Source organism: Cydia pomonella, chromosome 16 (genome assembly GCF_033807575.1).
Source record: "Cydia pomonella isolate Wapato2018A chromosome 16, ilCydPomo1, whole genome shotgun sequence".
Classification (NCBI taxonomy): Eukaryota; Metazoa; Arthropoda; class Insecta; order Lepidoptera; family Tortricidae; genus Cydia; species Cydia pomonella.
In genome coordinates, this window is record NC_084718.1 from 4,385,721 (window position 1) to 4,409,175 (window position 23,455).

At 37.7% G+C, this 23,455-nt stretch overlaps 1 protein-coding gene across 2 annotated transcripts in view; it reads right to left on the minus strand.

Moving 5' to 3' along the window:
• Positions 1-23,455, minus strand: part of LOC133526301 (chloride intracellular channel Clic) — a 95,473-nt gene that overhangs the window by 2,290 nt on the left and 69,728 nt on the right. Inside the window, exons 2-7 of one of the 2 annotated variants that reach the window (XM_061862855.1) lie at positions 5,708-5,809; positions 5,133-5,297; positions 4,784-4,923; positions 3,011-3,113; positions 2,420-2,530; positions 991-1,056 (exon numbers count right to left, since the gene is read on the minus strand). In XM_061862855.1, the coding sequence (XP_061718839.1) occupies positions 991-1,056; positions 2,420-2,530; positions 3,011-3,113; positions 4,784-4,923; positions 5,133-5,297; positions 5,708-5,809 (687 nt within the window). The remainder of the gene's footprint in view (positions 1-990; positions 1,057-2,419; positions 2,531-3,010; positions 3,114-4,783; positions 4,924-5,132; positions 5,298-5,707; positions 5,810-23,455) is intronic. The other variant, XM_061862857.1, reaches the window with a different exon arrangement.

Here is a 23,455-nt window from a genome sequence, read left to right on the forward strand (position 1 = left end):
TACGTTCCAAATTAGAATTAATTACCAAATGTTATTTAAGTTATCAGACATAGGTGTTAAGTAATAGACAAATAAACCACATAAACCCAAATAATTAAAATGTTAATAAATGAATAGTTTGTGTGATCAAATGATTTGAGGATATGATCATACCCAATAAATAATGAGCAAACAACAGGAATGGAAAGCAACAGGCTCTGTATTGAGATGATTTTTTATGATGTATTTATCTAAATTGTAAATCTGGAACTGTTTGCAATTTGTAAGTGGGTAAATGATCTATCATTGTAAAAACATCTGACCAAAACCGTGTCCTTTGTAAAGCTTTTTTTAATAATAATCACTAAAACCCTAATAGACATTCAACCAAAAAAATCAAATTATAGACCCTAAAATCTACGCAAAAATAAGAGCCGGGTTATTAGTAAGTATAAACACAAATATATAGTTATTTACGATACAAGTGCAGAAAATAGGAAATTCGCAACGAGTGGTGATAAATTAAAACACGACCGAAGGGAGTGTGTTAAATCGACACGAGTTGTGAATTACCTATTCGCATGTGTATCGTACAACGTTTTACAGTACATATGACTCTTTAAAGTTTCGACATATGCACGGAAAGTGCTCATTCCCGCACGCGAGCGGGAAAGTAGCACCATATGTGCTGTAAAATATATACTGTAAGCATAGAAATTCCGATTCTTATTTTTAGATAGTGCGTGGAGCGCCTAAGGGCCGTGACAGACATCAGAATTCAGCCAGATTGTATAGCGTCAAGGAAATCTGACAGAAACTATACTCTGGCCTAATTTGACAGAATTTAGATGTGTTCATGATAGAAGGCACTGAGGGGCCTCCGGTGGAACAATTTTTTTATTTAAGCTTGACATTTATATTGACACTTTCACAATTTGTTATTGCAAAGTCCGTTCCTTTTTTTAATGTGAGGTGTGTGAGATGGCAGCGGCTGACAACACACAAGCTCACCGCGTGGGGCGCGTCCCGCGGCCGACTGCGCGGCAGCGAGGGCGACAGCAGGCCTTTAGTTGCTTGCTGCGACAACACGGATTTCGTAAGCGGAAGAACCCTTGTTTTGTAGATATCTCGTAGAGAAATTTTCATTTCACATGTTCATATACTTATGAATTAAAATTGTTGACATGTCATATTATCATTAAAACATAAAATGCGAACATGCAACAAAAAAAAAGTGTTTATAGGGAAATGAAATGTTCTTCTACGAAATGGGAGAACGCCAAGCAAGGAGTTCACAATACCCTGATATCACTGATATTAACATACCCCAACAAAAAGTCTTCAGATGATAGATAACAACCCCCTGGTACCTATAGCGAGTGGATCGAACAATCCAATATACATAAATAAATAGATAAGGGAAGCATAGAAAAAAATAGGCTATTTTATAAAACTCTTGTGTAACTTGAACAAATAAAATATAGAATGAGTCACTCACGTAAAAGTTGAGTACCCGCCATGTTTTTGTCTATTAAGAGCATCATGTCATAATAATTAACCTAAAAAATTAAAAATTAAAAATATTAATATTAATTAAAATTATAAATTAAAATTAAAAATATATTTATTTCTTAATTTTGTATTTAAATTACGTGAGTGACCCTTTTTTCATCCTTTGTGGTATGTTTTTCTTTGGGTCATAAATTGCCGAATAAGCAACCACGCCGCAGAACGAACGAATACCTGAGTGACCCGCTATTAAATATTTTGTCTTTAGGCTTCATTTTATACCAGAAATTGGCACAGATCAAAGTGCATAGAGATACTTACTAAATTCCCAGTTTCTAACCCACAGTTAAAGCAGAGAGTTGTAAGATAGAAAAGCGTCAAGATTTGAGTATCCATCTAGTATGTCGTCTTAGTAAATCATACTATTACAAGCATTCCATATTGAGTAAAAAGATACCCATAGCGTAGCGCATGGCATGATAAGTCCAAGAGGCGTATTGAGAACGTGGCCCGATTATCGATTTGATAACTACAGGACAAAACGTCCGTCTCCGTCAATAGAAATTCAGGAAGTGAAGTTTGGACTATAACGTCGTTGTCGAGTCGTATGCGCAGTACCCGCTGATGGAAAGGAGATTTCAACATAGCAACTATCTAGATCTAAATTATGTATAATAAAATAAATAGGACGAAACCGGGGCGGTAATATATAGGAAAGATTCATTCTCATTTGTCCCCGCCGAAGACAAATGGGAACGAAACTATTCCCATTTATCCTCGACGAGGACAAAATAAAAATACACGCATGTCAGTAAACACCGTGTTCGCGGCTGTCTCTTGAAACTTTCTAACGTCACTCATATAACTCATTAACCTTACAACCTGCCTAACTATGTGGTTTTGCTACCAAGATAGTAAATGGTAGGGTTACCTGCTGGAGCTTGTAATGGTTGATGATGTCCTGGTCGGCGGGGCAGCTCTGCGTGAACGCGTCCAGCTGATACATGTGGTACATGTAGCGCCACAGCGATACCAGGCTCGTCTGTAATAGGTAGTTATAATAAATGTTAAATCATTTTTTGTAAGTTATAAGAGAAATATGCGTTGTTGTTACACTTTGGAATTCCGATAGCGTCTGTACAATGAGTCGCTAACTAGGAGTAACTTGAAATCTTTGAAGTTATGAATTCTATTTTTAAATTTGTCAAACATAACAGGGCTCTTGTTGCAGTCGCTTTCCTTATAATTGATTTGTTAAAAACACAGCATGTACACTTCTAACGTATCTCATAATCGAATCATAAAAATATATACAGGGGCATTTGCGTATGTTCCAAGGAGACATAAGGTTGCCAGACCTTTCATGTATAGAGGCGTAGGTACATGGCATTAAATAAGACCAGATATTTTGATCAAACCGAAATCGACTCATACCGAACGACCAAGCTGGACTGTAAAACCTGACAACTCTAAGCAGAAATAAATGTCTAAGCTGCTAAATATGTGAGGTTAGTGAACTGACCGGGATTTCGAAGTCCACGAAGTACTTGCCGGCGACGCGGATGTGCTGCAGGCGCGGCATCAGCTCGCAGTCGAAGCAGCACATCGTGTCGCCCGTCAGGAACCTGCACAACAATGTTGTTAATGTATAACCGACGATAATAAAAATATACGATGTACCAGTCGAAGAGCGAGGACAGATGGTATAGTAATAAAAAGTTCTTATCAATCCCCTGCAGTGCCAGGTGGGTATGATTCCTTCCCATTTGTCCCCGACCATAAAACTAACGTTAAAGTTTATATATTTCTAGATACAATCTAGGTACCCAGTACACACCTAACAAAGATAAATACAACTACAACTCAGTTACAAAGGGCAATGATACTGGAAATGGTAATCACCAATTTATTTAGACATATTAATACAGAAATATAATGTTTCAATAAAACATAAGTACTTGTCTTAAAAATATATATAATATATTTATCGGGTCACTAACGTTTCAAGTCAAACGTATTTCGATAAAACGTGAGTGACTCGATACATTTAATTTACCTACTGAATTTCTTAACGCGTGTCACTCACATCTAAAGTTAAATTTGACTCGACGTTTATCGTCTAACAAACGTGACCTTATTGCGTCAAAAAATTTATAAACAGGAATAAAAGGTATCATATGATTCAACGGCCTCCTAGCCTAGTTGATAGTGACTCTGCCTGCAAAGCTGCAATTCCTGGGTAGGAATCCCAGTTAGAGTATTTACTTGTGTGTCTAATTACGAGTAATTTGTTCCTAATATATGGATATTTTCTATGTATTTAAGTATTTATGTATGTAGGTAAATATATCGTTGCCTAGTGCCCATAGTACAAAGCTTTGCTTAGTTTGGGGTTAGGTCGATCTGTGTAAGATTGTCCCCCAAATATTTATTTATGCCATAATGGGTGTGGGATATATTGCATATTTGACAGTTGGCAGTCGCTAATAGTATTTTATGCATCAGTTGTATAAGAAGGGTCAAAAAAGGCGAGTGGCGTGAGTTACAATGTGAGCCGGAGCCGAAGGCGTAGGCGAACATTGTAAAGGAATACGCCACGAGAATTTTTTGACCTACTTATACAACGTTGCATACAATATTTTTCCTACGAGTCAACAAAAATAAATCTTAATTTAGGTAAACAAATGACAGCAAAAGTATATAGCCAAGACGCGCGAGCATACCTTGTTACGCGCCCGGCCCGCCCCGGGCCGCGGCCGGCCGGTCGGCGACACCTCCTCGTAACTCATGAGGCCCTGGTACTCGCTACTTGCTAAATTAATTTTTTGGACAGTTTTTTCTCAATTTTGGCCACCGTAGCCTACGGAGACTAACAAGCAACGCTAAGCGGTCTTCGTAGTCTATGGGTGTTGCTATATTACGGGTGTCACATGCGTGTTTCTGACTTATGACGTAATTATTTTTACTATGCAACCAAATGAATATTTTGTAAGTTGGCATCAATGCACTTAGTTTAAAACTGTATTCGTTTTGGTTTTGTTAGGTTGGTAGCCATTAATCGCAGTAACATTATAGCTTATAAAAGCACAAGAGCTTTTATGAGGAATAGACAATATAGACTTTTCTTGAAATCTTTTATGTATGTTCTTGTTCTTATATTCGTGTTAATGAATGCATAAATGACAGATAACAGTAGAGGAGTAGGAAAATAGTATAAAGGTATCGTCCCACGAAAGTTTAGAAATGTTCACCAGTCGTGCGATAGCGTCGTTAGTGTAAGCAAGAAGCGACTTGCCTGGTGGCGCGGCGCTCGAGCAGCGCGTCGATGCGCGCGAGGTGCGAGCGCAGCGCCGCCGACTTCTGCTCGTCCTTGCGGACCAGCACCAGCTTCAGCTTCGAATACAGGTTCTCGATCAGTGAGGCCACTTCTTTGTCCTGGAATCATTACATTTGCCAAAGATTTCTTATCAGATGTAATCATCAGGTCAAAAGAGAATGCGAAAGGGTGTGTGGCCTAGTATCTAGTTACCCGTACGAATAGATTGTGACCGCCGGGCACGGATTTCATAATGTGGCGCTCGATCTTCTCGTTCTCAAGGATGGCGAGGACGTTGTTTGAGGATGGGGTGTGGCCTCGTAATTACCTGTACGAATAGGTTGTGACCGCCAGGCACGGACTTCATGATGTGGCGCTCGATCTTCTCGTTCTCGAGGATGGCGAGGCCGTTGTCGATGAGGATGGGCGGGTGTGTGGCCTCGAAGTTCGTGCGGAAGTCGGGCGGCGGCTTCTGCATGTCCACTGTCGTCACCTGGAAAAGCGCGATTACGAGATTAATGTAAGGACGATTTTAGGACGCCGTGAGAACAAGGTATGTTCTACTAGATCTAAAAAAATACGAGTGCATGTTTTGACCTCATGCCGTAAAAATTGCTTTTTCTTCTTCAGAAAGCTTAGCCTCCAGAAGAATTCTGCCACTTCTGCCTTGCCCTTTAGCTGGAAACACTCAAGCTAAAAAAATATTAAAAATTGCGTTGAATTAAAGCAGAATTGTTACAAAAGTGCTGTATAGTATTTTTATGTTTCTTCAGTCATCCTTCTAAGACTGTCTCGTTCGTCCACAGGTGGTGCGATGCTCATGGCCTTAACGGCAACTTGGCTCAAGTTTGCAGTATTTTATCCACGTAACTAGCCTGGCGTATTGTAAATAAATGTTTATACCTTTAAGCTGATGGTCTTAAGCTCGGCGAGGAGGTACAGGTCCATGAAGTACTCCTGGCAGAACAGACATGCGCCCTTCCGCCGCCCGTCTATTGTCGATGCCTGCAAATAACAAGAACACAGTTAAGATTTTAATTATAAAACTCCCGTTAGTCTTGGACATTAAAATACATATCATCAGGTGACTACCAATACTCACATCCTTACAACCAACATTAAGTAAACAAAAATCAACCTTGTTATATTACCTACTAGTATACGTTTATTATGACTCTGATCTTGTGGTAGTAATTAGTGTTTTGGTTGTCACCTGACGATAGGCATTTATAATGGGTCACCCGTAAGTGACTCGTGAGTGAATTACGTGTAATTTAGTTTGAATTTCGCTCGATATTTTAATCCGGTACAAAATGCATCACATACATCCCGTAATAAATATATTTAGATTTTAAGTCTATATTTAGTAATAGATCTGGTTTTCTCGGTGGGGTGTTTTTTGACTAGATAGCTTTTTGACTAGCAAAAAAACATCGCAACGAGAACTCATGTGGCTTTATTTGTTATCCTAGAGCGCGCGAGGCGTGAGACGGCAGCCACTAATCAGTGTAACTGATATGTTGGTAAGAATTCAATACCATCAATGCACTTATTACATTCAAAAAGGGATAATCATTGTAAATATTCAACTTAAAATTCAGTAGTTACTAAAAGGCAGTCAAATTTAGTCGTAACACTCATAAATTTTAATTTTCAATCAAAAGTCCACTTTGGACATAAATTACAAATTCGCTAAGCTCCAAAAGAGGTCAAGCGCGAAACAAATTCCGTAAATTATAAAATTCTGTTGCAAAACTCATTAGAAATGTTAATTAAAAGTTAGCAAAACTGTTCATAATTTTAAGAATAAGAATCGCAGAATCCGTTTAACGCTCTGTCACACTAAAGAGCACGGAATTTATGGCATAACTGGTTTATTATTTCCTCATTGTGTTCTATGGTTTGGAAAATTGTGTTTAGAAGAATGGTTTGACGTAACGCCTACGGTTGCTTTCTATCTGCGTGTTTCTCGCAGTCGACAGGAATCATCAGACTACATCCATGAAAATCTAAAAGTCGTGTACGGTTTTTAGATTTTCGCACTTTGGATGTTGAATGACATAGTTTTATTGAAGAACTTATCTGTGTTTAGATTTTTAGGTTAGCCAAAAAGCGGTTACAATCATCAGCTAATATGGTGGACCTCACGGGTACAAACGGCCACTTCGTAGATATAAAATACTTGCGTAGTTCTCCCGCAAAAAAGTCCTTATTACGGTAGGTGTTAGACTACCTATAAGAACATCAAAACCTATGCCACATTATGGTCTGATTTCCCTGAGATATACAATACATATTACATTACTCAGTAAATGAGTACCCTCTGTACTCAGTTTATTCTTATTGACATTGTTTTCTTTATCATACAGACGATCCTTATGGGAGATTCTTATTGGAGCTATAATTTTATTTTATTAGTATTGTTACTATTTTCATTTTTATTTTATTTTGACGATCATGATAGAAATTCTTATATTTTTGAAATCAATGCAAATGTATTATGTAATTGTCTTTCATGAAATAAATAATCTAATCTAATCATTAAGGTAATTAGACAATATTGAAATCAAATCAAAATCAGGTTATCTTCTTTCTTATTTATTGTAGTCTAAATTTACCGGTATGTAGCCATTTACGGATGTAATTTAGATGATAACGGTTGTATGGCGGTTAGCGACAATTCTAAGAGAGAAAGGAAAATCCACACCTCCAATTATTGTTATTAGAGCAAGCTATTAACAAGGTAATCATTGTAATTGTAGTAATAGGTCACCAAGGTTCGTTCACAAATATTTATAACAAAATAATGTTTAACATATGAGCTTCCTTGTTACGCAAGACAATCCAAAGCTGCAAAAAGTGTAAGTACATCATTTATTTTCCCGTCTTGTCTGGTAACTCCGTCCCACAGATGAACGAGCTCTGCGTAAAAGTAATCCCAGAAGACACATTATATCACAACGCTATCTGAATGGGAAACAGTCATGTCACCAGCATGCAGACAAGGTGAAAATATCCATGAATATTCATGATCTATTGTAGTCGTGGTCGTGTCGGATCGAGTGTATTTGCTATTTGTACAACTCTTGTTAGCAAGGACGTGTCATTGTGTATGCTATCGTCATGTTTCAAAACACGGTCCTGCGTCTGATCTGTGTTAGAAGCTGCAATAACGTGTCTTGTAATGATACTTGTAAGTTATTTTATCTTCGTATGAAATTGACTTCATAATTTCAATTCAGTTCATCAAAGACTGAGTCCATATAGTCCAATAAGATGATTACCTTCTTTAAGAATATGGACTTTGAACATAATATGGACTTAAAAAGGCTACACGGAAGGGGTTAAAGATTTACATTCAAGTATATATTCAAGTAACGAGGATTATTGACTAATTAGGAGATGTCATCTCAGATTTTTTAAATTATTTACGTTTTAGAACCACATTGTTGTCCAATTTAGTAAATAACGGCTGTTATATTAATGTATGTTATGTTGGGTTGAAACGAACTACCAGTACCATACTCTAGCTAGAATTACGGTATTTTTTAACCTTTAAGCTCTTGCCAAATCTAAGATTGAAAGCTTACAACAAACACTAAGTCTAAATCTATTCAAGCTAACCTTCCACGTTTACCACACAAATCATTGTTTGGCGTGCAGTCTAACGGCTTGCACCATCCGAAGTAAATTTTAAAATTTCGAACACTCTCAAACTATTGTTGCACTCGGCCTAAATGTTGCAACGCGCGCGCATGTAAAGCTCTTTGTTAAACGGTCATGACTCATTGCACCAACGGGGTCACAGAGCTTTCCACGTCTATCTATTACGACTTTCTACAATACACGATAGTTAACAGCTAGAATGATGTATCGAGACAGTCGTGTAATTAAAATTATGATCGGTTTTACGCTCGAAGACCGACGATTTTTGTAGAGTTGTTGCGTGAACAGGCTACACGTTTAATGATGAATTGTATATTTTTTAGCTGTTTCCAATTAGGCAAAATGATTTACAACTAGGCACACAAACAATTATATTGCTTTCAATACTTATGATTGTAATTTAACTCGTAATTTACTCCGGCTCAGTAACAATACCACATCAACTTATATTAAGGAGCCTATAAAGTTATTGAACATTGAAGAGGAATTCTACAACAATATTATTGGCTACGACACAGACGACCTTCGAGCAACACTGGCTTCCGACACGTCGGAAGGGAGGAGCCTAAGCGACATCTTACTGAACAAATCATTCTGCCATTTTTTGCGGGGGGAAACGTGCACACAGTTGCACTTCTCACTCACTACATAAATAAATAAATAAATAAATATCATAGGACATTATTACACAAATTGACTAAGGCCCACAGTAAGCTCAATAAGGCTTGTGTTGAGGGTACTTAGACAACGATATATATAATATATAAATACTTAAATACATTGAAAACACCCATGACTCAGGAACAAATATCCTTGCTCATCACACAAATAAATGCCCTTACCAGGATTTGAACCCGGGACCATCAGCTTCGTAGGCAGGGTCACTACCCACTAGGCCAAACCGGTCGTCATACAACGTCCAATCTGTAATGACGACACAAATCTTGCACACCTCGATCTCTTTTTGTGTCCGGACGAGTCACAACATGCACCGCCATAGGCTCAGTTGTACCTACGCTTTGGGAGAGGGGAAATAGTATAAATGCCGTCTCCCTTCCCTGTGTTGCTCGAAGCAGACGACACACATAACAGATATTAAATTAAGTAGCCTATAAAGTTATTGAACATTCAAGAGGAATTCTATATATTATTTTCTACGACACAGACGACACACATAACAGATATTAAAAGCTACTAAGCGTTTGTATCACCTCGGTCTACCGCCCAGCATAATCATGTAGTGATACCCTCACGCTCCGGGAAACTAAAAATTTCCATTAGATAAGTAATGGTTTTCCGATCCACTGACCGTTCCGGCGGGCACACACGCTGCAAGACGAATGACATGTCCGGTCGCCGTGACATCCTATTGATATACGGCTGTAATACCTATTAATACTATTTGCATGGATGTATGGGGGCCATGGGGCCGTTACAGTTAATAATTGTTTTTGATTTGAAGAAGAAGATTCATCATCTGGCGAAGTTTGCTTTTCGTATCCATCAGGTATTATGGTCAGGAACTCTTTAGAGTTGGTTGAATATTAGGTTTTATTTGGAGTCCCTTTTCCGCAAATCTGTAGATTGGTGTCTGGCCAATCAATATTCTAAAATTCGGGTTTCTATTCTACTCTATTAAGATTTATCCCTAAAACATCCTTGATATGCATGAGATTTTAGCCGTACCAACCTCACAATTCAGTTGTGAGGCCAGATGGTCCAACTTAGAATATCTCGTAAGGTTTTGAAGCAGAGTATAGGAACTTAGTTACTGAAAAGACCCAGCTTTAGAACGTCAAGAAGACCATCTTCTCATCATTCTCATTCCGGATATTACGTTACAACTAAAAACCCTTCGCTTTTAGCTCCGGGTCTTTCCTATTTCTTTAGAAGCATTAACATTCTTTAATTCTATTGCATATAACAATGTTGTATATACCAAGTGTCACCAGTGAGAACGTCCGTGGAATAGAAACCCAGTGCGGTGGTGCGTGTCGCCAACAGACTTAGGTCGTGTAACTGACCCACTTCCGACTTACTGTTTGATGGTCATTTCTGGTCTAGAACTCTTGTATTAATTACCTTTAGATTAGATTTGCATTATATGAGAGATATGTTAGATGTAGGTATAGGGATTTAGAATTTTGTTGCTGTTAAAGACGTATTACATGTAAAAGGACTCCTGGAAATATAGTACTCTTTACACATCTTAACAATTCGTCATAATTCAACCCGCATTCTGAGATGTTTATTTTCGCAAGTTTGTTAAATGATATATGATATGATGTGTGTGTTTTTAAATATCTATCTTTTTCACGAAACATATTGATGGTTGAAGAAAAATTAACCCGACTTTTAACGAACCAAATGCAATGAAAAGGCGCCGACGTCAATATGAACTAGAAGCGCTCTCAGCGCGCTAGACGCTTTTAACAACCTGCCTTAAAGCCATTTGCAATGTTCGAAGCGGTTTGTTTACGTTTACATAAATTCAAAACAGGTTTAAAACATATCTGATGATGACATGATAAATAAAAGTATACCTACTTTATTATAAATAAAAGTAAAGAACTATCAGCGCTAGGCATCAATTAAAAGTAGCATGAATAAAACATTAGGCTGTGTATAGTGTTATGAATGTTATGATATTAAATATACATTACATAATTACGAGATCACGACCTACTTGTGTTGAAACAAGGCTGTTTATGTAATAGCCCTAGTAGTAAACAAAATCATTGTAGCCGCCGTGCAGGTCAGGATCTCGACGACTCAAATAAAACTTCGATTGATAATAAAGTGAAGTATAATCTTCCAAAAGGTACTGGTTTAGAAGGGTTCTTGCCAAAACGGTTAAATGTAGAAAGTGGGTGTTGATAGTATGGAGGATGATGAAAGAGTGATTTGCAATATTTGATCAGTACAAAAAGTGGTTTAAATTTAGATGCTTCTAATTGGCCGCGTTAGAAAATATGTGGAGCGCTCCTATTGGTGCTTTTGAAAAACCTCCGAATACTAGCCGAGCCCGACGGCTGCGTTTAGCTACTGCATTGGGAATATTTTTATACAATAATAAGTTGCATTCGCAACAATCATATTTACTTGTGGTCAACTTAATATTTTTTAATTAGGTGTAGGTGCCCTAAACACTTACTAGACACGTACGTGACATTTAAAACAGTTCTTCGCTCTTGGCAATCTGCTACCTATATACTTAATTCAATACATAATAAAAAGGACATACCCGGGTCCATAAACTACGGCCAAAAGAGTATGAAAGGTATGGGCACTATGGGTGTCATCTTGCTTTGTGTGATAGGGCACAGCACAGCGGATGTCATTCCAGAATTAGTGCAGAGCCCAACTGGGGAGGTACCTTACAGAAAATCGCAGCCAAATAACACTAGACCATACTCATATTGTCGTGTTCCTGGCGGTAAGGTTGCCAGAGCTCAAAGAGGATGCGGAGTGTTAGGGTCGGCAACGCGCATGTAACACCTCTGGAGTTGAACGCCTCCATAGACTACGGAGACTGCTTACCACCGGGCGGATCGTATGCTTGTTTGCCACCGACGTAGTATATAAAAAAATCAATAACGTTGCAAGTTACTAATGAAGACCATCAGAAGTATAAAATCATCATAACACAGGAAGTCTGTGTTATCGTTATTTCCCTCATACTCGTAATGACATACTATTACGTGGCATATGCGTTTGCCTCCCTTTATTATAATGCACCTTTATTTTGTTTAATTCAATAATCCTGCAATAAAAGTTATTATGCATTCAATGTTTTCTTCAATATTTTGCCTAGTCATTAAAAAAGGATATAAATTAGTTATAGCAAAATTTAAAGATTCTATGAAGAAAAGAAACTGTATATGGTGCTACTTTACCACCACACTAGTGCGATAATAAGCACATTACGTAACTACGTCGAAAATGTACATATACCTCTTTAAAGTTTCGACATATACACGGAAAGTGCTCATTCCCGAACCCGTGCGGGAAAAAAGCACCATATGTACTGTAAGGATTTTTATGTCGTTAAGTATGGCAATAATACCTGTCAAGTCTAACATATCTTATCTGTCATTTGTGTTTCTTGAAAAGGAAAAAAAAAACAAAAGGTTTTAAGAATAAGGGAGTATATACATTTTACTCGTTACCATGGGAATAGAGCCTTGAAGCATTAGATATATAGCCTTTTATATAATAATGCGGTGCGATTCCCGAATTCAAAAATCACACAAATCACAAACCCACCAAGACCATTCAGATATCTCTCGAAACAGCTGAGAAAAAACTACCGACCAGCAATAGTGCGCGCAACGGACCGCGTCCGCGTAATGAAGACAGGCTGAAAACAAATAAATTGCGATGCCAACTTGGGCATTTCGCTTCAGCACGATAAGTCAAGTGCATTACAGCGCCAACCAGGCGTGGCAAACAAACATCGGAGTCAAGCACCTCCCGAACATACTGGTACTTTCGGTTTCGCGAAATCGAAAGTGCATCTCCTGTGCGCGATTTTTGCCAAGATGGCGGATTGAGTCCGTCACGCGGTCCGCGTTGCAATTTGTCAATCGTTCCGCTGGGATTGGACGCGATTGAAATAAGCCAATTAGCAGCAGTGCGCAATTAATCATCATTTAAAATTGCAGGGAGGAATCGGGTTAAAAACTAACTAGAAACACGAAAGAAGTCTTACGTAATACAATAAAATTGCCAATAGTGCAGGCTGAAAACCAGCGCTGAAACCACGCCACAAAGGCGAGGTTCCAGGACATAGCTGAGACTGTCCTGTAGTCACGTTTGATGTTTATAAATTACTCCTTAATAAATAAGTATTGCCAAAGTTTAGCTTAAGTATGTGTGTAAAACCTAAATGTGATTTATAGGTATATTGAGTTCCGCAATAATTTTGTGTTGTTAACTAACAACCCCACCCACTCCCAGACTCCCAAACTCCCAGAGCTTGTTAAGAAACACTCAGTTGGAAGAGAATGCCCCTTGAGCTGTCACTCAGCGAAACTTATAAGTCTAGATTCCGGACTAAGTATTAAGTATACACTTAATATAAGGTGAACCTTATTAGGCTTATTCGAGTTGTGCACCAACAAATAAGCTGCTTCCCAATGAACACGAATAGATATGTAAGCGTGTTAGAATTAGGTGTCCATTATAAGACGAACCCTACTAGTTAGTTCGTGTTTCACCACATGAGACCTCACTTAAGGGGGTACATAAGCTTCCCCGCGAACGTATATCCTTGTCCGGCAATCATCCGCAAACACGTAGTGCAGTGACCCGCAGTGAAATGCAACCCGGCGGACCGGCCTTCCAGCGACCGTGAAAGTGTGTCCCCTCTCTAATTACAACCACCCGTCATTCCAACAGCTACCCAAGTGACTAGAACGGATTTGCACACCAGTATAAATGTGTTATTTAGTTACTATAGCTGTTCTGCGTCTGGAGGTATCTGATACGCTGGTGTTCCTTAAACGGTTGATTGGTCAGAGTTAGGAATAGTGGCAGTCTCGCCTTACAAGGCCCGTTTCTATGAAAAGTGATGAAAAGCGAAACGCCGGCGAAGCGGAAAGGAAACTAACAGGTTCTAGGTTAGGTTTTTGTAGGAGACTAAAAATACATGGTCTTCCGTGGTGCGTTGAGCAGACAGGTCTAAACAGACGCCGCCTGTCTGCTGGTTAAGCGTACTAATGCTAATCTCTGATCTGAGCTGTGTGATGATACCTCACTAGTTAAGCTTTATACTCGTAGGTAAAACTAATTACAATTATTTTAGAATTTAGTCTCGAAAAGGCAGAATATAACCGGTTAAGAAATAAAGCCATATAAAATGATATAAAATCGTATTCCAGAAAAGAACTCGAGGATAGAATTTTAAATGGAATAAAGGTCAATCTAGTTTAGTAACAGCAATCTACGGCCATGTTGGCAGAGCCTGTCGTTTCAGTGTGGTTTATGAATAATCAGTTCTGTGCTAAACTTGAAAGTGGTCCATAACTTGAGGAACTATACCCTCTACAAACGTCAATAATAATCACATGCGGTTTGCATTACATTGCGACAATTGAGTACCGAAAAAAAACTGTAAATTTCAAGCCGCTGTAATTTTGTTTCTAAGCAAGATGACTACGGCTTTCTTACCGCGAAAAAGTCTTATTAATATATTATATATTGCAATATAAATAATTCTGGTTTTACTCTGTTCGACTTAACACCGGCAAAGAGAAGAGATCACTGAAAATTGGATTGGTCTTTTCCAAATAGCAAGAAAATTTGCAACATCCTACATGCCTGATTTCGAAACACTTAAAATTACCTTGATGTTTCGTGCATTTCATAATAAATAACTAATTTAGTATGTTGTCTCTTGAACAGAGGCCTCGAAGCGGTACATCTCTAGGAACAATTGACCCTGGACCCACGAGGGTTAGAACAGGCCAAGTCCAAAATCATACAACATCCTACGTACAAAAATCGCATTTGGTAGTTGACATAGAATATAGTAAGAGCTCCAAACGTCCTGCAGTGCCGTTCTCTCAACTATTATTGGGCTCAAATCAAAAGTTTATTTAATGAGAAGAATGAAACAGCCAACCAACATTAACAATTCCAGCAGGCGATGGGCAAATATGGCAAACGGGTTCGTAAATAGCTGCCGCTGAATGTGCTAGGAAAAAGCTGCCTAACACTCCTATATACAAAAAAATAATTTTTTTCATTTGAAGTTTACGGTACACCCCTTAATTCAGTCCTCCTACTACGTAGCCAACCATTAACTAAAAACGCATGTCATTTGTTCCAATGTATGTAGAAACCTTTAGGGCTTAGGTTATCTTGATATACATCCGATACAGGATCCGGACTTAGTTCTTACACAAGTCGTTTTAGTCGAACGTCTAAAAAATAACAACTTAAATCAAAAACATAACCAACAAAAAACAAAACAATACTTAGTCTAAAAATATATGTCGTTGATGAGATCACTGGACACTTCGATCGAGAGAAATGCCAGAAATGCACATTCTCAGTTTGGTACCGCATTCATATGATTCTGATCTTTAAATAAACATTATCTAAACAGTTATTTCTAATGGTATTTGAACGCATCGTTTGAAAAGCCGACAAAGCCAATCGAGAATTTAATGGTCGATATTATTTTGCAAATGTGCATACTGTGGTGATCGCGATTTAATTATGCCGGCCGATACTAGTTCAATGAAAAATCTTGAATGCTAGTGTTCCAAGAAAAGTGTATTGTATTCCGCCATTTCAGAAGTACACTATTCGCTGCTTCACCAATATAAACGATATTAACAAGAAAAGAGAATGGATTGGAGATACGAAGGGGCATAACTGTGGTTAGATATGGTTAGTAATTAGTAATAGTAAATATCAAATTACTGTTAATATCCGAGGAGAAAAATGGGGAGTACGTTTGAAGAAAAGCGGTCATCCATTTTCCTCCTAATGCTTCATATCTTGCAGTTGAGCTAGCATATGATCCATGTAAGGCGTGTATTCTGATTCGGCCAAAAAGGCAAGTAACGAGGGCAACACGTCCGTTCCGGAAACTAGGAGGCGCGGCCGTGTTGCACAATCTGCCATCCGGTGCACCCCGTGCAAACAATACGTCGTGCGCATAATGAGATGTAGAACGTTGGATAAGGCTACAAATGTATGTTATTGAAAAGCACAAGTATGTACAACGTCTGCTTAGGAAGCTTAGGTAAATGTGTTTGTCACATCCCTAGGAAAGAATGTGTTAATCTCACAATACAGAAATATTATTAGTGCCAACTTTCTTAGCTCTCTCGGGTTATAGTTAGACCAAGCTAAGTTGGCAGCGATTTTGATAGCATAGACTGTGCAAGTGTTATTTTAAACTTCTATGAAATTATGATCGATCATACGCCATTTCATACATTTATATTAATATATTTTATAGGGTATATTATAGTTGTTTATGTCAGTATGTAATAACTACGAAGTTTATGAGTTTTTTAAAGATAACACCTATATCTTATTGATTTCTGAATAAAACTAGCTAACAATCATGTGGAAACTATGGATAAAATAATGAAAGGCATTTGAAGTTTACATACTGGAACGAAATGGGCCGTATAAATTCTGTTCAGGCCCAGGCTCCGAGTTTTTCTAACGGTAGGTTGCGAAAGAATGAATGAATTTATTGCGTATTTGGAAATTCAGGTTACAAAGTAGCAGATATAATTGCAGAAAATGAGTCACACCGAACTAGTAGGCGAGATTGTGTTGAATTGATTTCTTCCAAGGAATAAGTATTAAAGAAAAAAATGCCATTTTATATCTTGTTTACGAGTACGATTAACGATTCTTCTTACGTAGATATACATTAACCCATTATAGGGAGTACTTAAGAATTTATACGGCATAAATGACCACCCTATAACATCATCTTTTAGTATTTTTTCTTATGAAGAATTTTTAGGACTATATGGAAGTGATGAAACTTGAATCGTTTATTTTTTTTCTTAACCGTTAAAATAATAGGAAACACTACTACTCACCGATCGAAGCATTATTTTTATGCCGAAAGCGAAACTTCGTTCGGATCGGACACTATAATTGAAATCCAGGATATCAGGTCTATAATAAGTCCTATAATCAACCTAACCTCGTATATTGGGCACCAGTGTGATCTCCGCACTATTAATCATGTAATTTTGGCTAAAAAGTAAATTCTCATTTGTTCAATATAATTTAACCTAGTATCTACACAAAAAATAGTATCATGAACATCTCAAAAATAGAAAAATCTCGTCTAGGGGGGCTGTTAGATAAGTAATCGTTCTCAGAAAAAAAAGAATATTGGAAATTTGAATTGTTATCGAGTCTGAGCTTGAATCAAACCAAGATAAGTTCGCAGCAATTTTGATAGCCCCGACGGTGCACGGGTTATTTTAAACGTAAAAATTCTATGGAATTATGACGTTTACTTGACACTTGTACCGTCTGGGCTATCAATACGCTGCCGACTTGTCTTGGTCTGACTCTATCTGTCTTTAATCCTCTTCTTCTTCCTCGCGTTGTCCCGGCATTTGCCACAGCTCATGGGAGCCTGGGGTCCGCTTGACAACTAATCCCAAGATTTGGCGTAGGCACTAGTTTTTACGAAAGCGACTGCCATCAGACCTTCCAACCCAGAGGATAAACTAGGCCTTGTTGGGATTAGTCCGGTTTCCTCACGATGTTTTCCTTCACCGAAAAGCGACTGGTAAATATCAAATGATATTTCGTACATAAGTTCCGAAAAATTCATTGGTACGAGCCGGGGTTTGAACCCGCGACCTCCGGATTGCAAGTCGCACGCTCTTACCGCTAGGCCACCAGCGCTATATCTATGTCTTTAATCCAAGACAAGAAAAATAAGAGTAAGATCGTCATCTCCCTATTCGCATAGCAATCCCGTGTTTAACTATGTGCATACCAAAGGCAGTACGGAATCTCAGTTAAGACTTAACAGCCACGCTGATTCCCAGAAGGAATTTTTAATAGCTTTATCCAGGAACCTTTCGTATCGATGTTTTAACATTGTCACGGCCTTTTAAGGGGATGTTGAGTTTCTAGACGTAGTAATGATACTGGACTGGAATCTAGAGTTCGTAATTTTTTTATACCACGACGGTGGCAAACAAGCATATGGCCCGCCTGATGGTAAGCAGTAATGCGATTAATAATCTTTTTAACCTCTTGTCTGACGTAAGGTTCGTGACAGAATTTTTTGTCATCTATTTGCAATTTTGAGAAAGATTTTTTCTTACCTATACTTTAAAACTGAGAACTGAGGTTTGATCGCACGATATTTGACACAATATGAACGGTAAATTATTTTTTGTTGTTTTAGGAGTGCGTTATATGGGTACCTGAACCAATACAAATTATAGGTTTAATTTTACTCATTTCTGGAGCAATTTCGTAATGTCTTCGGAAGCTGGTGACGGTGCAGGAAGGTGACCAAATCCGTAAAGAAGCATTGCGATATTGTGTCTCAGCTACGGCATCTCTAAAAAAGCAATTTCATTTGACCTCGATTCTAATATCAGTCGAGGCATTTCATTCGAAATGAAATGTCAATTGCAAAATAACTGAACAAATCATAGAGAGCTTATAATATGTGTGTAGTGTACATAAGGCAAAGTATGCTGTGTGTGTATACTAGTACATAATTAGGCATGAAAACACTCGTGTGATGATTTTAACACTCATATTTTAATGACATTAATTATGTAACAATCACATAAAATACTACAATCGTAGATGTAAATTATAGATGTAGATATCAGCTGTCGTCACTCTCTTAAACTTAAATTGGATAATAGCGTTGCACTATTAACGAACAATTATCGTTTCATCGAAAGGCGTACCCTATTAATTACTTTTTATCTATTAATGAACGCTTGAACAGCCTGAACTGAACTGATAATTGTTGAGACTCTTACGGCCATCTATTTATAAAGTTCTGTCTTCACCTGCCTAGTAGGTATAATAAAATATGATAAAAAATGTCTGCTTAGAGAAGATCAGGATTATGAATTATTACTAACGAGATGATGATGCGAGATCATGGAATAGCGCCGCGCAAGGAGTTTAAGCTTTCATGTGTGTACGAGAGACACTTTAAGGACACAGTAGTGTCCGTCTGAAGGTTCGGTTTCGGTATAAAATCATGTTTATCCGAAGGCTCGGTTTCGGCATAAAAATCATGTTTGGACGAAGGTTCGGTTTCGGGAGGTTTCTGCATAAAAATCATGTTTGGACGAAGGTTCGATTTCAGTAAAAGAATCGCCGAACTGTATTTGCGGTAGTGTCCGGCGGAAATTTCGGTTTCGGCAGGTTTCGACATAAAATAATATTTCGACCAAAATAAATCATACCCTCGGTCAGCAAAAAAATCCGGTTTTCGTCGGACACTATGGTGTCTGGTTTTGGTATACCAGTATTAGTCCCATTCCGGTATTGAAGGCCAATAGCGGATTTCAATATCGGTATCCAGAATAGGCCAGTATTGGATACCCCAACAAGTTACAATCGCGCTCAAAGAACTTTATCTCCACAGTAAAAATGACTGTAGTTAAAAATTGACTGTAAGTTTAGCATTAAATCACTCGTGATATTGCCGCTGACGTATTAAATCGTGATCTCAGCTCCATGTGGATATAGTCATGCATTAGCGATGACAATGACATCATGGCCATGTCTTACGCTCTCCGTTACCTTCGACTGAGGTTTTTATTATATTAATATTGTCTCACGACAATAAGTTAGTAACATTACGTTGTGTTTCCGCGGAATAATGTTGTGATTTTACTTCCTGCTGGTATATCTAAATTTAACAATTTAAAAAATCGTCTACTCGTTAAGGGGCCCACTGATTACCATTACCAGTTCGCCGGACGATATCGGCCTGTCAGTTATTCGCAAAAGCTGACAATCGCAAATAACTGACAGGCCAATATCGTCCGGCGAACTGGTAATCAGGTTAAAGATAATGTAGTTCTACGAGTACGGTTGCCTAGGAATCAAATTGGTTGTCAACACTCTCTTTCTCTTCAAAGCTATGTATTCCACTAGGTGGCAGGGTCAGCTTTCCGTATTTTATTTTCTACACTAAGCGCCACTTGCACCATCCCACTAACCCGGGGTTAACCGGTTAAGCTAACTCAGCGTCACATTGAACCATGGTAACGCCATGTTTAACTGGTTAATTCCGGGTTAGTAGGTTGGTGCAAGTGACGCTTAAAAGTAGTTTACTAAGGGCCAGTTGCACCATCCCACTAACCGGGGTTAACCGGTTAAACGTTAACCGTTAAAGGTCTGTGGTAAATCTTTGTATGAAATTCAGACTCAATAACAATTTAAATTTCCAAAATAAAACATTTTTTTTACTGAGTGCGGTTACTGACCAAATAGAGTAGTCGACGACTATTTATTTCTATTTTTGAGAGATTCATGCGATAATTTTTTGTGTATTTGTCTGCTCTTAGTGATAGTTTAAATTATATTGAACAAGTGAGATGTTTTCTTTCTAGCCCAAATTACAAGATTAATATATGGTGGAGATCACACTGGTACCCAATATACAAGGAGCGAGCAGGAATTGATTTCCATACCGGTGTCTTTGCGAAAATTACTTAATTTAAGCCCAGGAAAGCACCTTTGAAATGAACGGAATTAAAAAAAAACACGGTGTATACCTTGAAATTCCCTATCAAATTTCATGTTATTTCAGATTGCCGTTTTAAAATGAGAGGTAATTTCGATTGCATGGTGGCGCCGGCGGCTAGGTTCGTGTGACTTGAGTCTTAAACAAACTGTAATAAGCTTCCGTGAATAGTTGATCTGTGTAGTGATTCGGTTTAGAGAGGGCAGCCACGTGACCTCACGTAGCATAACGGCCAGCTGATCCAACGGGCCTCGAGATTGTCTGCAGTGCCGCTGGCAATAGGTAATGGCGGTAGCTCGTCTTATTGTTGCATTTGTTGAGTTTAGCATTCACACCGCTTTGGGATTTTAGTTGCGATTTTCTGTTTGCAAATGCGCTACTTGGGAAATATGTACAGTAAATAGAGACGTGAAGATACCTGACATTACACCTAGAGTAATTTGACTTATCCACCTGTACGAAATACATGGTATACTGCCATGTTGACAGATTTAAAAGCCTATTTTAACGAGATATTATTATACATCCATCTTAATTTACCACAAATTGTAGATCAAGTCGAATAGACCTGCTAGTTTTAAACTGATTTGCTAATAGCATACCTCAAAAATGAAATTGTTGACTAAAGATAGATGCACACAACAGGCGGTCTTATTGCTAAAAAACGATCCTTTCCAGATTATTTATCTGAGTGGCATAATTCCCGAGAGGTAGACATAGACATATCTTTAACCGATCTATTTTTTTACTTTTGTCATCAAAATTAAATGTAGTAAAAAAGGAGCAGGTAAAACTGGTAAACTTTCTGTACGTAAACATCCTGTTTTGGACCTCCTAGAAATAAATAAAATCAGAAATCAGTAGTTTTCCGCCAGTAAAGACGTATTTTGAAAATAATTGCTTCATAAAAACTTATCCAATGATGTTAATAACTTAATAAGGTTTCATATTAAGTAAGTCTACAGAATAGCCGGCGTTTGAACAATAATACGTTAAACACTAAGCCGATACAACAATAAATACGCTGCAATAGTACGTTATTCAGTTATATTAAGGACCAGGTACACATCCTCTTTTAGACCTCTTACTTAGGTAAAAAGTTACTCATTTTCACCACTTCTTTCTTTGTATTTGTCATCTGATACCTACCCGTAAAAAAGCATTTTGAAAACAATTGCATTACAAAAACTTATCCAATGATATTAATGAGGTATCACAACAAGTCAACTGAATAAGCCTGCGTTTAACAGAACGATAAACACTTTATCAGGTCATATTAAGTGCTATTATCGAATAACAGGTTAATGAAGTTCTAAAGGGGGGTTATGATACCAATTTAATTGAAGCATACAAGCAGCTGGCGTTAAGTTTAACACTATTATAATAGCGAGTATGAATTCGATGCAAGGACCGATATGCAGTTAGGTACCATAAAGATGACTTGCCTTAGATGGCGTACTGCATAATTATTGACAATTATCGTCAAGCACTAGTTGCTTTCAGAATTTCATTATATGTATGAGCGGCTGTTTTCATTTGCGGGGTCTCGTCGTGTAATCATTTCCTCATTATAAGATGTATTGCTTTTCAAACCTGTATCAGAGGAACGTGTTATGATACGGAAATTGATACTGGTGACTGAAATAATATCTTAGGTAAGAAAAAGCGCGCATAAAATGTAACACTCTTGTATATGATATAATAAATACTCAATCAAGATTATTTTTCATATATACAATTTTCATAAGTTTCGTTCTGTAAAATTTATTATAATAGGTGACTGAACAACTTTAGTCATTTTGTATTTTCGTTGTTTTCATATGTAATGAAAATATTATATTATATGGATATTCATATAGATATGAAAAAAAAGTCATAGAGAGGTTATTAATTACATTTATTGCGTGGAAATGAAGTCATATCTTCATAAATAGCGACTTAATCTATGTATAAAAACAAATAACGCTAAGGGCCACTTGCGCCAACCAGGGTTAGCCACTAACTCGTGGTTAACCGGTTAAGACTGAAGTTACCAGTAAAATTTAACCCTGGGTTACCGGTTAACTTCGAGTTAGTGGCTAATTCTGGTTGGCGCAATTGGCTCTTATGTATAATGCGTCCACAAAACTTAAAAAAATCTACAGGTAAAAAAAACAACACTTATCTGTAGACTGTATTACGCTGTCACAGGATCTAAATTAAAAAATGCATCAATACATTGAATTCCTAGACTTATTCATTTTATTTTCTAGGAATTATGGGACAATCATTTTATTTTCTAGGGTCTAACTTCTACTTTATAGCGACATTCATTACTGTTATTAATCTTATAACGAGGGAACTGCCCTTTACTGTATTATTGACCAAGCGTTAGCGTAAGCCTCCATTTCAGCTTGGACAAAAATGCTTTCGTATGTCCAGATTATAGTCTGTAGATCTCCAATTCTCAACCGATTTTCGTGAAATTTTATGTTATGAGCAAGTTCAATAATTAAAAAGGTTTTTTTTTAATTCAGCTTAGGAATTTTTTTCACAATGTCGGTTTAAAAAAAATGCAGTTCATAGCGTTGCTCGCGAGGTCTACAGCTCACAATGCCACTACTTTAAAGAAAATATACAATAAATTTCTTAGAAATAAACCTGTACAGCCCAATGCTCGCATAGACTCGACCATTTATAAGATGCTCGGTTTCTAAATGCGCACGAACCGGTTTATGCAATTGCACAACCTTAGTAAATAAATGTCAATTTAA